The sequence below is a fragment of the Tachypleus tridentatus genome, chromosome 7, assembly GCF_004210375.1.
Source record: "Tachypleus tridentatus isolate NWPU-2018 chromosome 7, ASM421037v1, whole genome shotgun sequence".
In the NCBI taxonomy this organism is placed as follows: domain Eukaryota; kingdom Metazoa; phylum Arthropoda; class Merostomata; order Xiphosura; family Limulidae; genus Tachypleus; species Tachypleus tridentatus.
The window spans coordinates 135,118,756-135,140,043 of NC_134831.1; the positions used below are offsets into that span (position 1 = coordinate 135,118,756).

General features: G+C 34.1%; 1 protein-coding gene across 3 annotated transcripts in view; it reads left to right on the plus strand.

Annotated features, from left to right (window-relative positions):
* Nucleotides 1–415: 415 nt before the first annotated feature.
* Nucleotides 416–21,288, plus strand: part of LOC143256662 (uncharacterized) — a 104,175-nt gene continuing 83,302 nt past the window's right edge. For all 3 annotated transcript variants that reach the window (XR_013031431.1, XM_076514162.1, XM_076514163.1), the window contains exon 1: nt 416–535. Coding sequence is in view for 2 of the 3 variants with exons in the window: in XM_076514162.1 (XP_076370277.1) it covers nt 493–535 (43 nt within the window). In the remaining variant the exon portion in view is untranslated. The remainder of the gene's footprint in view (nt 536–21,288) is intronic.

The window sequence follows — 21,288 nt, forward strand, 5'->3', positions numbered from 1 at the left end:
CACCCAAGAATTTGATAATGTCCTTTAGCACAAATGAAAAAACAAGGTAAGACACGCTATGCTGGATCTTAATGTTGACGCATGGCATACAGTTAAAAGCAACTTGAGGGAAGTCAAATACTGATAACAAAAGTATAAGTTGTATAAAGATCAGAATAAAATAATTAACTGCTCAGAGGTTTATTATTAACGTTTAACTCGTGTAGTTAGTCTAAGTTCGAGAACTGGATTTATAATTTAGAAGCTTTCTAAAAGTGTTTTAAGCCTAATGTCAAATAAAATATTTCTAACTTTTACTTTTTACCCCTTTACTTGTATTGCAATAATCCCTTATTGAATAATTGTTTGCTAGATGGCGCTGTAAGACAAAATCATCTCGGGCGCACAGAACTAGCTGTTTTCCACTGCCGGCAGACTGGAAGTTAGTTGAGTAGCGCACACGATAGAGAACAGTTTGAATGTGATTGTTTGTGAGCCAGGCAGTTGAACACTATGTTTACTTTCTTACTTTTGATAAACACTTTCGTTGTACAAGGTAAGGAATGTTTTCGAAACTTACCTGCGAGAATTTTTTAAAGTTGGGAATTAAACATATAATATGTTACTTTATATACAGTTATAGATAAGGTCTTACTTCAAATCTAAATCCCTTGATATCAATCTGATTTGTGTGTTTTATGATCTGTGGTAAGAAACAATTTGTTCTCTGCAACTAACATTGGTTGGTTGAATCATAAAGATGCGCTTGTAAAAACAGCTATTCTGCATGACGTCACATTGCTGTCAGAAAACCATCGACTTACTTCTTAAGTTGTACGAAATATACACCACCTTTAGCGATTCTCTTTTAAACTACACGTGAAGTAAACCTGATTTTACACTGAATAAAACTAAATAAGAGAGGCTGAGTCTTAAAACGATGTGATTTTAGTAATCAATGTATAATAACACTCCATTCTAGACGAATTAGAAATGAATGGAACTATAAAGATGTGATATTTATATCGAAGTTTTGTTTTATGCTACAAATTACAAGAATGAAAAACACGATGTTCATAATAATAAGAAATTGATAAAGGTAGAATAAATATTAAAATTATATTAAAATTTAGTAATATCACTTACAAGACACAACCAACTTTAGCTTGACTGGGAAAAAGAGAAAGATGAATATATTTAAGTTGTTTTACCTAATCTATATTAATTTAGTAAGAAAATATTGTAGTCTGTCATTTGGTCGCTAACCTAAACGCTTATACAGGGTGTTTGGAAAGTCACTGTGCACTTATATATTTATTAACAGACATGTTTCAATATAGAATACAGGAGGTAAATATGAATGACAATTATAAACAATGTTGAAAGTGACCCCCGTTAGAATCAATACAGGCCTGGATCCTTCTTATTTTGTTTCTAAACACCGCTATCAGTTGCTGGCTTGAAATAGACTGAATAAAATATGATTACAAAACTGCACAGTGACTTTCCGAACACCCTCTATGAAGCTTCATCATTGTTGTTTTCGTTTCTTTCATTTGATGTATTTGTTTTCTTATAACTGTCGCGTTATTCGCGTGTTTTCATATTATGTATGACCCTGTATGACCCTATTACTTATCAGTTATGCCCAATATTTCCCCCTTTAATAACAAATAACCACTGTAAGTGAAACTTGCCTTAATTTGTTCAATACTGAAAACTAATTCGCTAACATATTTTGTTGTTCAAAAGTGATGCTCAGTAGAAGGTGATAATCAAACCTAGAGTGAAATAATGCGTTCATTGAATCCACATAATAAAATGTTTTCTTTTTTTGAGTAACTGAATTCTCTCCTTTATCAGAAACGTGTGGATTATTCATCTAATTAGAGCAATGTATGCAAACCTATGTACTGATGACTGTAATACATGATGTGTCAATAGGCACACACACATTAGTGTAACTTTTGTATTTTACACAGATATTAGTGTAACTGATTTTTGTTTTTTACAGAGATATTAGTGTAACTTATTTTTGTTTTTTACACAGGTATTATTGTAACTGATTTTTGTTTTTTACACAGATGTTATTGTAACTTATTTTTGTTTTTTATACAGATATTAGTGTAACTGATTTTTGTATTTTACACAGATATTAGTGTAACTGATTTTTGTTTTTTACAGAGATATTAGTGTAACTGATTTTTGTATTTTACACAGATATTAGTGTAACTGATTTTTGTTTTTTACACAGATATTATTGTAACTGATTTTTGTTTTTTACACAGATATTATTGTAACTGATTTTTGTTTTTTACACAGATATTAGTGTAACTGATTTTGTTTTTTACACAGATACTAGTGTAACTGATGTTTGTTTTTTACACAGATACTAGTGTAACTGATGTTTGTTTTTTACAAATGTAGTAAATGCATTTTGCAGCAAGCTTCAAAATAAGATTGCCATAGATCTTTAAAGGATGTAGCATAAATATTATAGTTAATGGTATAAAATATTACAGTTAACGGTATGTAACATTGTAGTCAATAGTGTAAAATATTATAATTAATAGTATGAAATATTATAGTTAATAGCATCAAATGTTAGTATGGAACATTTGTAATTACACTATTAATTATCAGAGATAATAGAAAGGAATATTAAGGTTGACGGTGTTTAATGTACGAGATCATAAAATAAATGTAATTTAATTTGTACAAATATCAGAGCTAATTTTATGAAACATCAGAATTACTGATAGTATGGAATAAATAGCTTAAACTGTGGGATACTGAAGTTAATTGCACAGAATATAAGAGTAACGACATGGAATGTCAGAGCTAAAAGTGTGCGTATCTGAAATACCAGGATTAACAGCAGGAATGTCATACTTATAAAGACGAAATATCATTGTTAACGACAAAGTGTATCAGTTCTAATTGTATAATAAGGAATATTAGCGCTTATGAAAGTGAAAGCTAGATAAGGATAATTATAGTGGAATTATTAGAATATTATGAAATATACAAGCTATAGGTTTGAAGTATTTGAGCTAAAGGCGTGTAATATCAGAGTACCAACTTTTAACTCTAACAAATTGTAATACCAAAAGTAACGGTTGTGATAGAGAGCTAATAATATAAATTATTTGCTATAGAAAAGCAGAATGTTGGTGGTAACGGTGCAAAATATCAAACCTAAAAGCGTAGAATGTCACAGGTAATTATATCAAATATTACCTTTAGCGGCAGAGAATGATTTCGTGTTTTACGTTGTATTCTGCCTTTTTATGTATAGTTGTTTCAAAACTTAGTACGTACAGATATTGATATAGATTTCTGTAATGATTTTTCAGGTTCTGTTATACAATGCGATTTTCACTATGACTTTTTTGTTTGTTTTAGAGCAAAGCTGCACAACAGACGATCTGCACACTGTCTACCACGGGAATCTTAACTTAATATCTGCACACTGTCTACCACGGGAATCTTAACTTAATTACACTGGGATTAAGTAAAAGGACTTAAGAGTTATCAATCGCTTGGGGTTTTCATTGTGATAAAAATTAAACAAAACGTTTAAGAGTCATTTGCTTGCTTTTTTAATAGGCTTATGTTGGTTTATATTTAAACTCAAGGATGAATAGGAAATGCATTCTTGACAAGTACAGTTATATCAGACAGATCGTTGATTTCTCACGTTTGGTAAAATATTCCGAGTTAATAGTTACTTGTAAAACCGCTCTTCACAAAAACTAAAACAAACTGCGAATATAATACATTAATGAGATAACTGAATAATTAACATGGGAGGTTCACCTGATCCATCACTACAAAATAATTTCATAAAACGTTTCTTTCTTTATTTATTTTCTTTCATGATTTGGGATATAGCAATGTTTTTTAAATAAATAAATATACCCTATACTCTGATTATCTTTGTATATATATTGAAATAAATATGAGATATATTCTTGAATGATATCAAAAAATGAATCTAGAAAGGTAAACTTTATATTCCAGTTCAATATTTTTCAAATGTATTGATTTTGACCATTAACTGTTTGATTCAAAGTTCGATTAGGCTCTGCAGTTTTTATTTGGTATATGTTACTTAGAATTTGTTATTCTAAATTTGTTTCTTGATACATGTAAGTCATTACAGATCTGAATATTAGTTTAGATCTATACAGATGTTTCATAAGATCTGAATGTTAGTTTACACCTATACAGATGTTTCATAAGATCTGAATGTTAGTTTACACCTATACAGATGTTTCATAAGATCTGAATGTTAGTTTACACCTATACAGATGTTTCATAAGATCTGAATGTTAGTTTACACCTATACAGATGTTTCATAAGATCTGAATGTTAGTTTACACCTATACAGATGTTTCATAAGATCTGAATGTTAGTTTACACCTATACAGATGTTTCATAAGATCTGAATGTTAGTTTACACCTATACAGATGTTTCATAAGATCTGAATGTTAGTTTACACCTATACAGATGTTTCGTAAGATCTGAATGTTAGTTTACACCTATACAGATGTTTCATAAGATCTGAATGTTAGTTTACACCTATACAGATGTTTCATAAGATCTGAATGTTAGTTTACACCTTTACAGATGTTTCATAAGATCTGAATGTTAGTTTACACCTATACAGATGTTTCATAAGATCTGAATGTTAGTTTACACCTATACAGATGTTTCATAAGATCTGAATGTTAGTTTACACCTATACAGATGTTTCGTAAGATCTGAATGTTAGTTTACACCTATACAGATGTTTCATAAGATCTGAATGTTAGTTTACACCTATACAGATGTTTCATAAGATCTGAATGTTAGTTTACACCTATACAGATGTTTCGTAAGATCTGAATGTTAGTTTACACCTATACAGATGTTTCATAAGATCTGAATGTTAGTTTACACCTATACAGATGTTTCGTAAGATCTGAATGTTAGTTTACACCTATACAGATGTTTCATAAGATCTGAATGAGCCCGGCATGGCCAAGTGTATTAAGGCGTTTGACTCGTAATCCAAGGATTCTGGTTCGAATCTCGGTTGCACCAAACATGCTCGCCTTTTCAGCCGTGGCGGCGTTATAAAGCGACGGTCAATCCCACTATTCGTTGGTAAAAGAGTAGCCCAAGAGTTGGCGGTGGGCGGTGATGACTAGCTGCCTTCCCTCTAGTCTTACACCGCTAAATTAGGGACGGCTAGCGCAGATAGCCCTCGAGTAGCTTTACGCAAAATTAGAAAAACAAACAAGATCTGAATGTTAGTTTATATCTGTGCTGATGTTTCATAAGATCTAAATGCTAGTTCAGAACTATACAGTAATGTTTATTGTTTCTCTCTATTTAATTAACTTAATACTCGAACTACATTTGGATAATAATCGGTGACGTGAAATTTTTGATAAACGATATTTTTCAGTTCTAAACTATTTTGCTATCCAACTGTTACATTATAAAATTACCGAGAGCGAGAAATAGGATGGAAGGAAAGAAACAGGATGGAAGAAATATGCATTATATGAAAGACGATGTGATAAAGTGCCAACAAAGTCAATCCAGTAAGAAACATTTATTCGTTTTGAAGAACAGGTTTTATGTCGTAACATAATGTTCATTTAACAGGAGGGAAAACAAAGGATGTGATTTATTCTGATTAATTTGCACCCAGCTCATTACTTTCACTACTAGGGAGTACCCCCTTTTGAGAGTAAAATCATCTGGTATCTAGCAGCTAAGCCCCATTAATAATCCAACCGGATGTTAGTGGTAAGATATACGCTGTTCATACTAGCTAATTGATGTAATTTACGAACAAAAAGACAGAGAAAGAGAGAGATGTGCACTTCATCATTTAAGCCTTTTGTGGATTGGTAGCTAAGAAAATGTTAGTTTTAAATATTAATTTATGCGAATTAATCTTCTATGATAAATTATTAGTTTATCAAATTATAATTAAGATGACTGTAATTTTCACTTAAGCTTGTCTTCCTACTTGTTAAGATTCTATAAATTCAAATGTAATGAGCTTACTGTTAAAGTGGAGACAGGAAGCAAATCTTAATTTAAATTGCTAGCTGTTGGATAATACGGTAAAATACAATTCGTATTGTGGTTGCTTGGAAGATAATACGTTATATAATATAACTGAGAGAAAGGTTGCAGGTTTAACTTTAATATCACTTACTTATCTGTGCAATCGTAAAAAATATATTATACATAAAGAGGCAGAGATTATACGAATTAATACAAGCTTTCTCATGCTCTGTTAAGCTAGACGATTATAGAAAATGAAAAATATAACTCATAATTATGTAGTTATTGTGAAGACAAGTATGAAACATTTTAACGTTTTCTTTGCGTGTCGGTAGGTAATTCGGTCAGGTTATTTTGTGAACCTATGTGTCTAGTTAATGTGCATAGCTTCTATATACTACGCAATTACTACATCGTTATTTTATATAACTTGTGTTAAGATAAACACTGGCGGTCTGTTTTTATAACGGGGTCGAAGCTCAAAGTCAGTGAGCAGAGCTCATGTAAGCAGAGCAAAAATCAGTTTTTTTTACTCGTTTGTCATAGCTTCAATCTAATGTTTGAAAGCAGTGTGAGGTGAAGCATTTTAAAAATGTTAGTGTAACTTTTTGTGTAATTATGTGTTATATAATTATGTGTTAAATAATTACGTGTTATATAATTATGTGTTATATAATGCTGTTCGTATTCTAACTATTCATTCCAACATTCCTGTTTACATATTAAACAGGCACTGCATGGCCAGGTGATTGTGGCGCTCGACTCGTAATCTAATGGTCGCGGGTACGAATACCCATTCTACCAAACATGTTCGCTCTTTAGGGGGGTGTTATAATGTGACGGTCAATCCCACTATTCGTTGGTAAAAGAGTAGCCGAAAAGTTGGAAGTGGGTGGTGATGACTCTAGACTTACACTGCGCAGATGGCCCTCATGTAACTTTGCGCGAAATTAAAAAATAACACATTAAACACACACAGTAATTTTCGAAAAACAGACGTTAGTATATAGATATTTTAATTACAACAAGATTCTATCATCTGACATAAACCTTTTAGTTTTTTGCATACAACATTAGAAATAATCATGGAAATAGTGAACAAGACAGGTACAAAATTCACATCAGATAGGATTGCTTCCCCTCTATTATATGAAAATGAAATATGCAAAAATAAGTCACGGACAGTTAGTTTACGTCACGTCATCCAACCAATCCAACAGTGCTACACCAGCGTTTTATTTATAAAAGTACAGAAAGTTATACTGTTTTAAGCGATATTACGCTTACAGCTCCAAAGAGAGAAATTCCACATGACAAATTTGCAAAACGTGAAAGATTTTAGATGGAGAGGGTAACATATGTTATAAACTCAGGCAAAAGTGACGTTAAGTAAATCGGGGCTATGTTTGTTTCTTTATCAATTTCGCGCAAAGCTACCCGAGTGATATCTGTGCTAACCGTCCCTAATTTAGCAGTTTAAGACTAGAGGGAAGACAGATAATCATCGCCACCCACCGTCTACTCTTGGGTTACTCTTTTACCAACGAATAGTGGGATTGACCGTTACTTCATAACGCCCCCACAGTTCAAATTATACGGTAATATTAGCAAAAGTACAATATCAAACAGTGTTATTACACATGTATATCTTTATTGTGTTCTTACACATGTATTGTGGTATTATGATATAACTTCAACGAATATCACAACAGAACGGTTAAAAAGCAGTTTTTCCATTAGAGTTGTTTCTGGTTATCTAAAAAGCTTGGAACATGCCCAAAAGGAAAATAGCGAATGCTTGTCAAATTATGGATTTGATCATTGTGCCCTATCAGCTGTAATGAACGATTGTGTTATAAACGCATTGGTCAATATGAAATATACAATTTATAAGAACAGTTTCCTGGTACCTAACATCCTTCTACCATATTTTATTTTAAATAATGCATTTCAGAAATCTGATGATGTCCAATGGAAATCATTGACACCAGATCATCTTTTATCTTATTCATTAGATAACTTACGGGAGCAGGTTCGAAATGAACGGTTGTTTTTGTTTGTTTGAGATTAAACACAAAGCTACACAATGGGATATCTAGGCTCTGCCCATAACGGGCATCGAAACGCGGATTCTAGCGTTGCAAGTCCGCAGATATACTGCTGTGCCACATATTTTATTACAGAAGCTACCATTGCGATATTTTATTCAGAGAAATACGTGAGAGTTGATATTTCATTATTAGTTTAACTCATTTAGTGCTGTCACAGAAATTCGTGTTCGACTCTACTACAAGGTTTCGTACTAAAACATACATTTTTTTTCTTACAAATATCTCTTACTTAAGAATTTCTTTAATGACTTCTTTACTATATGTCCGTATAAGGCACGTACGAAACTCAGTATGTATACGTTAGTGGATATCAGTTTGCTTGAAGCGCCACGACAGGCAAAATAATACCAATAAACCAAGATAACGTGATAACCGTAATACGGCTTCACTAACATTTCATTGTTTACGGTGCTATCGTGACAGTTAAAGACATGAAGTAACCTTTAAGTACGAGTAATAAACAAAAAATAAAACCAATGAAACATAGAATATTAGACAGATCCACGATTCAAAATGTTTACTTCGTAAACCGAGAGAAACTTAAAAAAATACTATCTTCCCAAAACATAAATTGTATATTTATAAACGAATAAGTGTTAACATGTGTATATGTACTAACATACGTCGTTTTAATGAAGGTTTTTCAAGTTTTATTTCAGCTTTTAAACTATTGAAGTCTTTTAAGTATAATAAATAATTTTATGGAGTTCCAAACTTTAGCTTTTTTGCTATAACAACTTTAGAACCAGAGAAATGTGATGACATATTTTTAAAAATATTAACAAAGAAAATAAAGTCATAAAAAGTCTGACATACTTCGCTACGCACATGAGTTAGATATATCTTATTTAGTGCGTTGCAACAAAATTAAAAAACCTTTCGAATGCTTTTAAATACAGAATACTGCGAAGAGGTATTGTTTGTCATGTTTCCTGTAATGCAGTGAAAACAACTGTTCACTCTCATGTATTCTTTGGTTCAGTGGAGGAAATTGAGTTTTTATTATCTGTCTTTTACTGAGCAAATTATACCTAATTAAATAATACAATATCGTAGGTGAGACAAACGGTTATGTGAGATGTTATTTATATATATAAATTGTATAATGCTAGACTCGATTTGGAAGTATTAGTTTTTGCGCCTTTTTTTTAGCAGTGGGGAAATATATGTAATGATAGGCATTTTTACAAACGTATCGATTTTCACTGTATCATTGTAACCTGTCTTATGCAAAATTTATAACTGATTGAAATTAATCGCCGAAAGAAAGATAAATGAAAAACGAAAACTGGATAGTTCGATTATAGGAGAATAAGGTTCGTTTGTATTATAACGAATCAAGATTTTATTTCAATATGATTCCTAATACAAACACAGGTGGCTTTTTAGCATGCAAAGTTTAATTTATTATCGCTTAAATCAGGGCGCCCTCTCTACTGTTTACACAACTATAACTGGTGGGCAGTTAACTCATTCTCCACCATCTATTAAAAGTTACTCATCACCTTATTATTTTTCCAATATGGGTTCGGCATGGCCAGGTGGTTAGGGCTCTAGAACTAGCAACCTGGAGGTTGCAAGTTCGAGTCGCCGCTACACCAAACATGCTCGCCCTTTCATCCGTGGGGGCGATGTAATGTGACGGTCAATCTACTATTCGTTGGTAAAAGAGTAGCATAAGAGTTGGCTGTGGGTGGTAATAACTAGCTGCCTTGCCTTTAGTGTTATACTACTAGATTAGGGACGGCTAGCGCAGATAGCCCTCGTGTAGCTTTGCGCGAAATTCAGAAACAAGTATTTAGAGTGAACAAAGTTTTATAGACCAATAACTTTATTTAGAGAGAATAATGTTTTACTGATTGGTTATTTTGTTTAATTTTTATGAGCTGTTTCAACTGTTATACTACTAAATTAGAGACGGCTACAGTAGATAGCCCTCGCGTAACTTTGCGTGAAATTCAAAAGAAACAAACAAACGAATATTCTCCAATAAAGAGCATCTATACCGTTGCTTGGGTACTCACTATTTGCCTCACATACTGTCATGAATTATTTTCCGGCTGGATCACTTAATAGGAAAACTACAAATTCATAATAATTTATGGTCAGAAGGTCTTTTTCTATGTTTGAGCATTTATAAATAATACTATTCATTTTTCAATCGGTAAAGCTTTTGTTTGTTTGTTTCAAGTTAAGCACAAAACAATACAATTTGCTATTAATAGGTAGAGCACGTTCTTACGAACGACTGATGAACAACGAACTAGAATTCTATGCTGAATATGAATGACAAAATGTTTTTTTTTTAATTTATAAAATACCCCCTTTCTCCTCTTGTAATTATTTGATTCGTATCTACCAGTGAAGAAACTAAACTGAATTATTTTCTTAATGAATACGAGTTTCAAAATTCGCAACCCATCGAATAATTTCGAGTGTTCCACATTGTGATTAATATTGATATTTTTTAAAAGGGTTATTTGTTTGAATTAAGCACAAAGCTACACAATGGGCTATCTGTGTTCTGCCCACAACGGGTACCGACATTCAGATTCTAGCGTTGTAATTCCGCAGACATACCGCTATGCCACTGAATATAAAAACTTAACATTTGTGTCTAGAGGTTACTGTTCTACTAACTAATCGAGCGATCAGTCTTCAGTGAAGAGTCCATGAATGAACATGTTCTGTATTGAAAACGAAAGCTCCAACACATCATTAGCATAGCTACACATATATTTCAAACTAACTTATTATAGGCCAAATTTCTGTTTTCTTATGAACAAAAATACTACAAAAAAAGGTATACTCCTGATGTATTTTTTTATTTGGCTAAATGATGTATATATCTATAGTTTTCAATGACTTCCACAAAGACATGCCTACTTCAACAAAATTTCCTAGTTTGTGGTTTGGTTTTGACGGTCTTCATATTAATGGAAGGCTAAGAAATATGAAATGTATATATTTTTGATTGTTGAACAAAAGAACAATAGATCGTTAGCCACATAGATTTAATATTGTTTTTAGTTTTTATATGAGTTTCACACTTGCTTTTTTACGCTGTGTGACTGTATAACTTTCCAAAAAGAAACTTCAATTTAACACTTGACTTTCACTTTCCTCTCAGAGTCTTTAGCGTGAACTTAATTTCAAGTAATATTACGATCTAGTTAACTAGAAAGTGGTGACTCTAATTGTCCTGTATTTCCACTTTGACTTGACTCATTCCATCTATAGAATGCTTAGACTCTTCCTTTACGTTTCGGAGACTATGGGAACGAGGGTATGTTAAAGGTATTATCGCGTACCACTGACGGATGACTCAATTAAATCTTGCACGTTAGGTGTACGGAGCACTTTCAAACCTCCAAATCTCATTACATCTGCTAGCGGTCCACTCTTCTCAATCTTAATTTTCACAGAGAATTACGTCTCTCCGCTGCAAAAATAGCATGAACACTTGCGTATTGGACGTTTACATGAAGTCAATTATTCCCTTGGAAAACCATTAGCTCTGATAGGCAATATTCACATGCTTTCAATATTTTAGGTCTAACGTGCAGGTGCTTTCCCGAACTTGCTATTTCTCACGGAGGCAATTATCAGAAACTTTGATCCCAGTTCTTTTCTGTTGCAGCTAAAGCTTTGTGGGAACTGTACAAATGAGTTGTTATTGTAAGCTCTTATCGTAGTATTTGACATTGTATTACTGAAACGAAACAAGGCTACAATACAAAGCTGAGGTTGAATGTGGCCTAGTGGTTACTTATGGTGGATAACGTACATAACTGTAAGCAGAAGAAACTTCACAGTCTAAAACAACACCCATAGTATTTAGTTGTCGTCGGTACGTTAAAAGTCTAACAGTCAAATCCCACTTGTCGTTCATAAACTAATAGCCACAGTTTTACTAGCTACATTCCTTCTGTATTATCGGTTCAGAGTTAGGGACAACTATGAACAAACAAACTTTCTATGATTCTGCTCGATTTATTTGGTTTGTTTTCAATTTCCTTCAGAGCTACAAGAGGGCTATCTGCACTAGCCGTACCTAACTTAGCAGTGAAGGATTGATTATAGGAAGGGCAGTTAGTCAGCATCACTCACAGCCAACTCTTGGGCTACTCCTTTATCAACTAATAGTGGGATTGACCGTCACATTACAATGTAACCACAGCTGAAAGGGGTTGGTGGAATGGAGTTTCGAACCCGCAACTTCAGATTTCGAGTCGAGCACCCCAACGGATTTTTGCTCGAAATTGTAAAGTGATAAATCAATCCAATGTAATGCTTGGTGTTTGGAATGTTTCAGGAGTGTTTTCTGTTCTAATTTACAAAGTAACGGTGATCCATGTAGTTTTAAACATTATTCTGAATTAAATCATCACTAATTTCTAGCCAGAAGTGTGCCTGTATAAAAATAATGTTTTATATTTTGTTCTTCACACAAATATGATTTGGAATTTGATTATGAAGAACATGGGAAGTAAAATTTTTCGCTGAGCGTGATGTTTATTACAAACATGAGTTCTGCTGCTTCGCCAGTTTCCCGCGTTTAGCACTACAATATGAAGTATTTTTCTTGTATTACACATAAATTAACCTGAAACAGATCAATGACCATCGTAGGTCAAGCCCAGCTGACGATAATGAACGAAAGGACTAATGATTAGCGGTTTGTGACGGACGAAGGACAACCGTGAGGTACTCCTCGATTTGAAATTCGTAATAGTATAATTAAGAGAAGTATCGAAAAACACATGCATTGAGCAGGACTTTTATCACAAACATTAATGTACTGCAACAATTGTTTGGAACGTTAAACTCTACAACAGTTTATTATATACAGTATTTGTTTAGCTCCGAACTAAACAAACGACAATCAGCACTGTGTCAGCCGCAGGATCAAAGTTTTGCTGTCACTTAGAATGTTTGGCAGTACGTTCAGCTGTACAAGTAATTAGTAGCAACGCTTTCAGTAAAACCACAGTTATCAGTTATTGCACTGTTTAGTTATTGTTATTTGAATTTCACGCAAAGCTACTCGAGGGCTATCTGAGCTAGCCGTACCTAATTTAGCAGTGTAAGACGAGAGGAAAGGAAGTTAGTCATCACCACCCACCTCCAACTCTTGGGTTACTCTTTTGCCAACGAATAGTGGGATTGACCGTCACATTATAATGCCCCCACTGCTGAAAGGGCGTGTTTGGTATGATGGGGATTCGAACCCGCGACCCTCAAATTACGAGTCGAGTGCCCTAAGCCCCTGGTCATGCCTGCCCCTCAAGTAAAGTTACTCAAGGTCTATCGAAGTGATAGATTATAAGAAAGGCATCCAGTCAACACCAACCACTGCTGACACGTGGACTACTGGAATTGAACAGTGGGAGCTGAGCGTCATTCTTATAACACCATGGCCTACAAAGTGCGAGGCGCGATTTGTTTTGGCAGTAGCGGCACTTGAGCCCCGTTTGGCCCTAAGAAAACTCAACTTTTCACTCAAGCCTGCTTCTATTATCTCATAAATAAATAACGGTCTTGTAAGAAATAAATCACTCATTACACTGGCCGAATGCTGTTCGTAAAAGCCAGTGGAATATAAATTTACCACGACCCCACGCTATCCACCAGCGTTTGGTTTTTTTTTCAAGAAAGTAAATTGGATTTCCTTTTTACCGACTAGGGAAGGCGCTATCAAGCTCAAATCGTTTTAACTTTGTCCTGATGGAACCGGTGTTCGTTGAGCCTGGGGGAGGAGGGCTTAATGATCACGTTAGTGAGGTTATCGCTTTCTGAAGACGTTAAGACCCTCCATTGTAGCCTACTATAATCTGGTTATGAACAGTTTCTCCTATCGTGATCAGGCAAACATCTGCATCAACTCCCCCCCTAAGCAGGCTTTAGATAAATGGGAAGTAGTCGCCGGATTTCACCTTACTTTACCTTACTGAGAACAACAAACGGTGCAACACTCATTAATTAATATTGGTTAACTTCTGGACTCTACCAATTTTTGTTCACGTTAATTGCTTTTATCTCTAATCTCTCACACATGCTGCAATTTAAAATAAATCCCTGTTTTCTTACAAAATGGTGTTGTGCACGCTCACACTGCTAGAATATCAGTAGAACGTTCGGTGAAGCTACTACTCTTAAGTTTCTTAGGAATTCACAGAAGGAACTGTAATAGTTCGTATTTTAAGTTTTAACTTTAAAGCTAATGCGATTTTCCTCTACTTCGTACAAACTGTGAATTCTATGAGAAAATATTCAGAATTACTCGTTCAAATAATAATGAGGATCTTGACGGATAACGAAAACATTTTGAAATTAAATATCCATCTTCAGTTGTTTGGCGAACTTTCTTTTGTTTTCTTTAATTTTATTGTACGTCTTACCTCACTGTCAAAAGTGTTCTAGTTTTCAGTGCGATTCGAAGCACAGGTTACCAATCTACTGTGTAACTTTGTGCTTAACAACAGTAGTCAGTTCTAGTTTCGTGGGAGTTAAAACTAAAACATTAACCACCACTTAATTAACGAGCAGATTTTAAACAACTATTCTAAGACACAATAAAAATATTTCAAAGTGAAATAATATATGTTTAACTTACTTTAGGGGTCAGTACAATCTAAAAGATTGTCAAACACGTCTTTCGTTTTCTTTATTTACCAGTAAATGTATCTGCGTTTCGCACGGGCTTTATTTCGCTGGTTTCCTGGGAATGGCGGGACGACGTGCGTGTGAGTGTGTACAAAATAGAGTGATCAACTGAGGAACCCGTGCTACGCACGACATTACACTTCACTTTTGTATGGTATTGGTTTCGGATATAAAACTTGAAATTACTTCCATACTCGGCTGCTTATCCATTCAAACTCGTTATTTGGGAAAGGGGTGGCGCACCTGAGTTCTTACAAAGTTCAGTTCGTCCCTTACAACAGCTTGTGACGTCAAAACGTGGTACGTCAATAAAGTATGAAACTCCAGTTAAAAAACAATCTTTATTTTTTACCTTACCCACAGTAATGATAAATATTTAATAAGATTCATTTTGAAATGATCTTCCTAGGCCTCATTTATCGGTGATTCCAGTGGAAAGTATTAAAAATATTAACATTTTTACAGCTGTAACTCACATTATATAGTATTTGTTTCGTATGAATACGCAGCACCAACATGCTCGCCCTTTCAGTCGTGGGGGTGTTATAATGTTACGGTCAATCCCACTATTCGTTGGTAAAATAGTAGCCCAAGAGTTGACGGTGGGTGGTGATGATTAGCTTCTTTTCCTCTGGTCTTACACTTTTAAATTAGGGACGACTAGCACAGATAGCTCTCGTGTAGCTTTGCATGAAATCAAAAACAAACAAACAATCTATGTATACGTAATATAAGGTTTTTTGTCGTAAAGTAAATATAAATACAAAGCATTTATCGCAACTAGTTTTCTTTGTTTGCTATTAAGCACAAAGCTAAACAAAGAGCTATTTGTGCCCCGATCACGACGGAAATCGAAAGCAGGTTTCTAGTAGTATACACCCGCAGACATATCATTGTGCCACCGGGTGGCCGTAACCAATTAATAAAGGAAACAATGAGTCAGCAATTAAATTTCGGACTCTAAAATTCGGTGTTTCTTTCCCACTGGTGGGCAGAGCAACAGATAGCTTATAGTGTATTTTTGCACTAAAACAAAGAACCATAAAAATCACCTTAACGTTGCTAACAAATAATTTAATTCTGTGTCTTAACTAAACATAATAACAAAGTAAAGGAAAAAATAAAGTTGATCACGCATCTTTCAAACTGCACGAGTCTGATATAATATAATGAGCTATTATTTTCTCACCAAATTATTTTAACATGTTTCATTGTAAGACTTTGTTTAGTTTTATTTATTTAATTTTAATATTAACATATAGAAACAAACAAACTGAGACTTCTCCTTTGTTCCGTCTTCAGCAGTTACTGTTGATTAAGTTACACTATTGGTTTGTTTTTTATATTGATAAACTTAAGGAGTTCTGAAGAATTTAAAATTTAATATTGGTATACAATTTCTAAAAACGTACCAACATTAATTACTGAGTAACTCTCTTATGGCACGTATAGCTAATGTTTGGATACACAAACACTCTCAAACATAATATTAATATATATGAGGTAGCATTTTCTCTAATTTGTTGAAACTAAAATTCATCAAAATATTTTTGTTTTACGTTTTGACGATTGAGTTAATTAAGGATATTTTTGTGGTATTTCTAGTCTTAGCTTAACATCAGTTGAATACAGACTAGTTACTTTAATTGTCCAAACAGCTTAACAGTTTATTTCCCCTCCAGTGGCACAGCGGTATGTTTGCGGACTTACATCGCTAAAAACCGAGTTTCGATACACGTGATGGGCAGAACACAGACAGCCCGTTGTGTGGCTTTGTACTTAGCTCTGAACAAACACTTTATTTTTTTATCAGTATGACACATGACATGGCTATTTGGGAAACAGTCAGGTAGTGATATTGTTTAACCCATAAACGGTGCCCATCATGAAATGATGTTGCTACAAATAACCTTCCCGCTATTTAAGATTTAATCCTTTATTATAAATATGTATATTGATGGACGAAATATATGTACATTTGAATGTTTAATTCGAACAAATTAAACAAGTTGAAGATTTTCGATGTTACTAAGCTGAATTATAATAAAGCAAAAGTTACTTTTACAGGATGTAAGAGATCCATCGTCATTTGGCTCCATTCATGTGCTATAAGAGTGACAGTTAGTTCCATTACTTGAGCAAAATAGATAGCCTAAGAAAGGGCGTTGAGTGTAAATTGATTAGTTGTCTTCCGTCTAGATTATCAGCTCGAAAATAGAAACGTTTTTGCACATTTGTTTATAAATTTTTGTATCAATCTGGTTATCTCATAATTACTACTGCCTCTCCAACACCTGACCAAGGAGAAGCCCCTATAACTTCATAACAGCATGCACACTTTAAATTATTTTTCCTTGAAAGCTCATCAAGGAAATAAAAATTCTGCATACCTTCACAATTCATTCTTTTTTGTAAGTTTTAAGACGAGGTATTCGAAAGACGATAATCGAATGAATGAATTATTACGTCCACTTGAAATATCAAACTTTTCCGGATATTCATCACTTTATGTGAGGCATGAAAAGTTTCATTTAACCTACATAATTTAACACCAAGAATAATGAAAGGTGCAGAGCTGTAGTTGAATGCCATATTGTTCTTTTCTTGGGCTATATCAAGAAACATTTGCGAAATGGTAAACATTTAGACACTATTATTTTGTTTTAAACATACCAGACACTAGTGTGTCTTTTATATTAAGATATACATGGAAAGTAGTTTGATTACTAACTAAAAGGTTAAATTGGATCGAACTTATACATAGAGATAACAGGATTAGGAAATTCAAAATGAGGAGAAATGTCAGTAACTTTTACATTATTTACACAGTATGTCATCAAAAGTCAATCTGTTAAAAAACTAAAATGTGAATATACCTGGAGCAGTATGTCATCAAAAGTTAATCTGTTAAAAAACTAAAATGTGAATATACCTGGAGCAGTATGTCATCAAAAGTTAATCTGTTAAGAAAATAAAATGTGAATATACCTAGAGCAGTATGTCATCAAAAGTTAATCTGTTAAAAAACTAAAGTGTGAATATACATAGAGAAATGTGCGTGCTTTGATCCTGATGTTGCTATTTGTGGATTATATAACTGATTCTCTCGTATATCAGAGTTGATCAGCGGTATACAACAGCACGTACACACAAAGATATAAATCCTGTTTTCTGTTCACTATCGTATGTTATTATCTAATGCTCTAAGATGTATTAGGTTTATAAGAGATCCATCGTGATTGTTTATACTTGCAAAGAAGCAAAATATACGAGATTTATCGTGATTGTTTACACTTGTAAAGGAGCAGAATATAAGAGATCCAACGGAATTGTTTACACTTTTAAAGGAGTAGAATATAAGAGATCCATCGCGATTGTTTATACTTGTAAAGGAGAAGGGTATAAGAGATCCATCGTGATATTTTACACTTGTAAAAAAATCTGGAATGCCATTTAAAATGAAGTAAAAACTTGTTAATAATTCAGTAAATTTGTTTCACTGACAACAGATTAAAATGGTGAATGTTCTAATATAACAGTGGGAGAAGATAGTGTTAAGAGTTACTAGATTTGAAATGCGAGAAGCCAGTTAAAGATTAAGGATAACGTGAAATTACTACAGTGTTTTTTAAATCATGAACTTCTTGCAGAGCGGGTTCTGTGAAATACGAGAACCATAATTTTAGTATGGTTTGACACTAAAGTTCTTGGTTGGCCCCAGCACGCATGCTTAAAAATGTTTTCGCGCGAAGTTTTTTTGACTGTTTGTTTTTAACAAAAATTAATATTTCTGGAGTTTTGAAAATAGATAAGTTAAATTATTTAATGTTCCCCCTGCTAGTGTAGCGGTAAGTCTACGGATTTGTAATGCTAAAATCAGGGGTTCGATTTCCCTCGGTGGGCTCAGCATATAGCCTAATGTGGCTTTGCTATAAGAAAATACACACACACATAAATTATTTAATTATGAAAGGTCGATAAAACTGAGTTAATTTTTTTACGAATTTTGTGTGTGTTCTTTTACAGCCAAGCCACATCGAGCTATCTGCTCAGCCCACCGAGAGGAATCGAACCGCTGATTTTAGCTTTTTAAATACGTAGATTTACCGCTGTACTAGCGTGGGGCTACTTTACGCATTAGTGAAGCCTGCTGTAGAAGTTGACTGAAGAAGTGATATACTTCTAGAATTTTCTGGGTGTAATAGTTTTCTTTGTTTTACTCATTCAACATTGTTTCAATAACTTAATGGGAACATACTACCCCATAAACGTAATTCATTATATCAAATATATATAAGTGAGTGTTTTTAATTGCTGTACACTTACAAAAACTATCACGATGGAACTTCATCTTGGTTATTGCTCACGTTAACGATATAAACTGTTCTTTAAAGTTGGGCCGCAAATTACTTTTTGTTAGTACTGTAAGTTCGTTTTTTCGATACTAAAATCCTTTCATATCCACAAACCCAGATGGTAGGATGTCCGTGCATTGTTCAATGTTTTCGACGTATTGTTGAATAGTACTGTAAAACGTGGCTCTAAATCACTGGTGCAATCATTCTCAAACACAAGTTTCGAACTTCTAATTGAATACATGGTTACTGTTAGCTTCTTTAGGTGCTTGTAATAGGTTGAATTGATTTTGGTTGGTAAATGTTCTTTGGACAAATTTTCTATGGTTTTGGAAGATCATGAGTGTTTGTTGTTGCTAACCCAATGTTTTCGATTCCAGAAAGTATACTTCTAATTTAATATGAATATATAAGTCAAAGATATCCGTTTTTACATTACAGAATATTTTCGAAATCTCTAAAAAGATAATTTTTGCTCGCCGTAACACAAGTATTAAACCCTATGTCCTTTTTTTTTGGCTTGGTACTTGATTCGTAATCTAAGTCACCTAACATGTTTCACCCTCTAGAAGAGACAGTGTTATAATGTTAGAGTAAATCCCACTATACCTTGGGAAAGAATAACCCAAGGTTTGTGTGTGCTTTTTCATATAGCAAAACCATCTCGAGCTATCTTCTGAGTCCACTAAGGGGAATTGAACCCATGATTTTAGCGTTGCAAATCCGTAGACTTACCGCTGTACTAGGGAGGGACTTCGAGGTTTGTAGATAGATGTAGCTGACTAGCTATCTGCTATCTCTCGAGGCTGTCATTTCAATATTAGGGATGGCTATTATAGATGGTCCACCAGTAGGGTTTGTTTGTTTATTTGTTTGATTTTGAATTTAGCGCATAGCTAAGACTAGAGGGAAGGCAGCTAGTCATCACCACCCGCCGCCAACTCTTAGGCTACTCTTTTACTAGCAAATAGTGATATTGACCGTCACATTATAACACCCCCCCGGCTCAAAGGGCAAGCATGTTTGGTGTGACGAGGAGTCAAACCTGCGATCCTCAGATTACGAGTCGAACCCCTTAACCGACCTAGCCATGCCGGACTCACCAGTGGGGAAGTTGAAACAAACAAACAATAATACTCTTGTTTGTCTGTTTACTTTCACAAGAGTTAACAATGACAACACTCAGAAAGAAAAGTCAAAATACGAAATAAATTTAAAATACTGAATATTTTATTCCCAAATGTTTAACATACAAAGATACTTACATGCTCATATAGTAAATAGTTACTCTGACTAAAAGTTACAAACCCACGCGAAACCATGCACGCACACAAGCACGTCAAGCCACCCATCCACACACATTTAAAAGTGTTTAATGTTTGTTTTGAATTTCGCACAAAGCTACTCGAGGGTTATCTGTGCTAGAGGGAAGGCAGCAAGTCATCACCACTCACCGCCAACTCTTGGACTACTCTTTTACCAACGAATAGTGGGATTGACTGTCATATTATAACACTCCCACGGCTTAAAGGGCGAGCATGTTTGGTGCGATCGGGATTCGAACCAGCGACCCTCGGATTACGAGCCGAACGCCTTAACACACTTGGCCATGTCGGGTCAGTTTTTAATGACGTTTCATAACTACGTATTGAAACAGATAGACATGAGAAACAGTTCATTTTAACACTAATGAAATTACTAGAAGAATATAACTTTTAACTGTACTCCATTGTGTATCCTAATCCGACATAAATAACGTTCATTGGATCACTTAGGTTATCAATAATGAAGATAAAACTGTCATAACGTCCATAGTTAAAACATTATTCCCGATCAAATACATAATCTGGTACTGATTTTTATCCAATGAAGTCAACAGAAATCACTGATGTTAAAGCATGCGCAATCGGATGGCTAAAAAATAAAGAAATACATTATAGACAATAATCAGTTAGAATATCTCGATTCTAGATCAGACACACAATGACAGTCACAACGATCTACATCTGAACCCAGCCTTAACTTCAGTCGTACTTCTCTTAGCTGGAATCCCTTCGATCAGTAGATTTATCGAAAACAGATATGTCGCATGTAGTTATTCTGAATT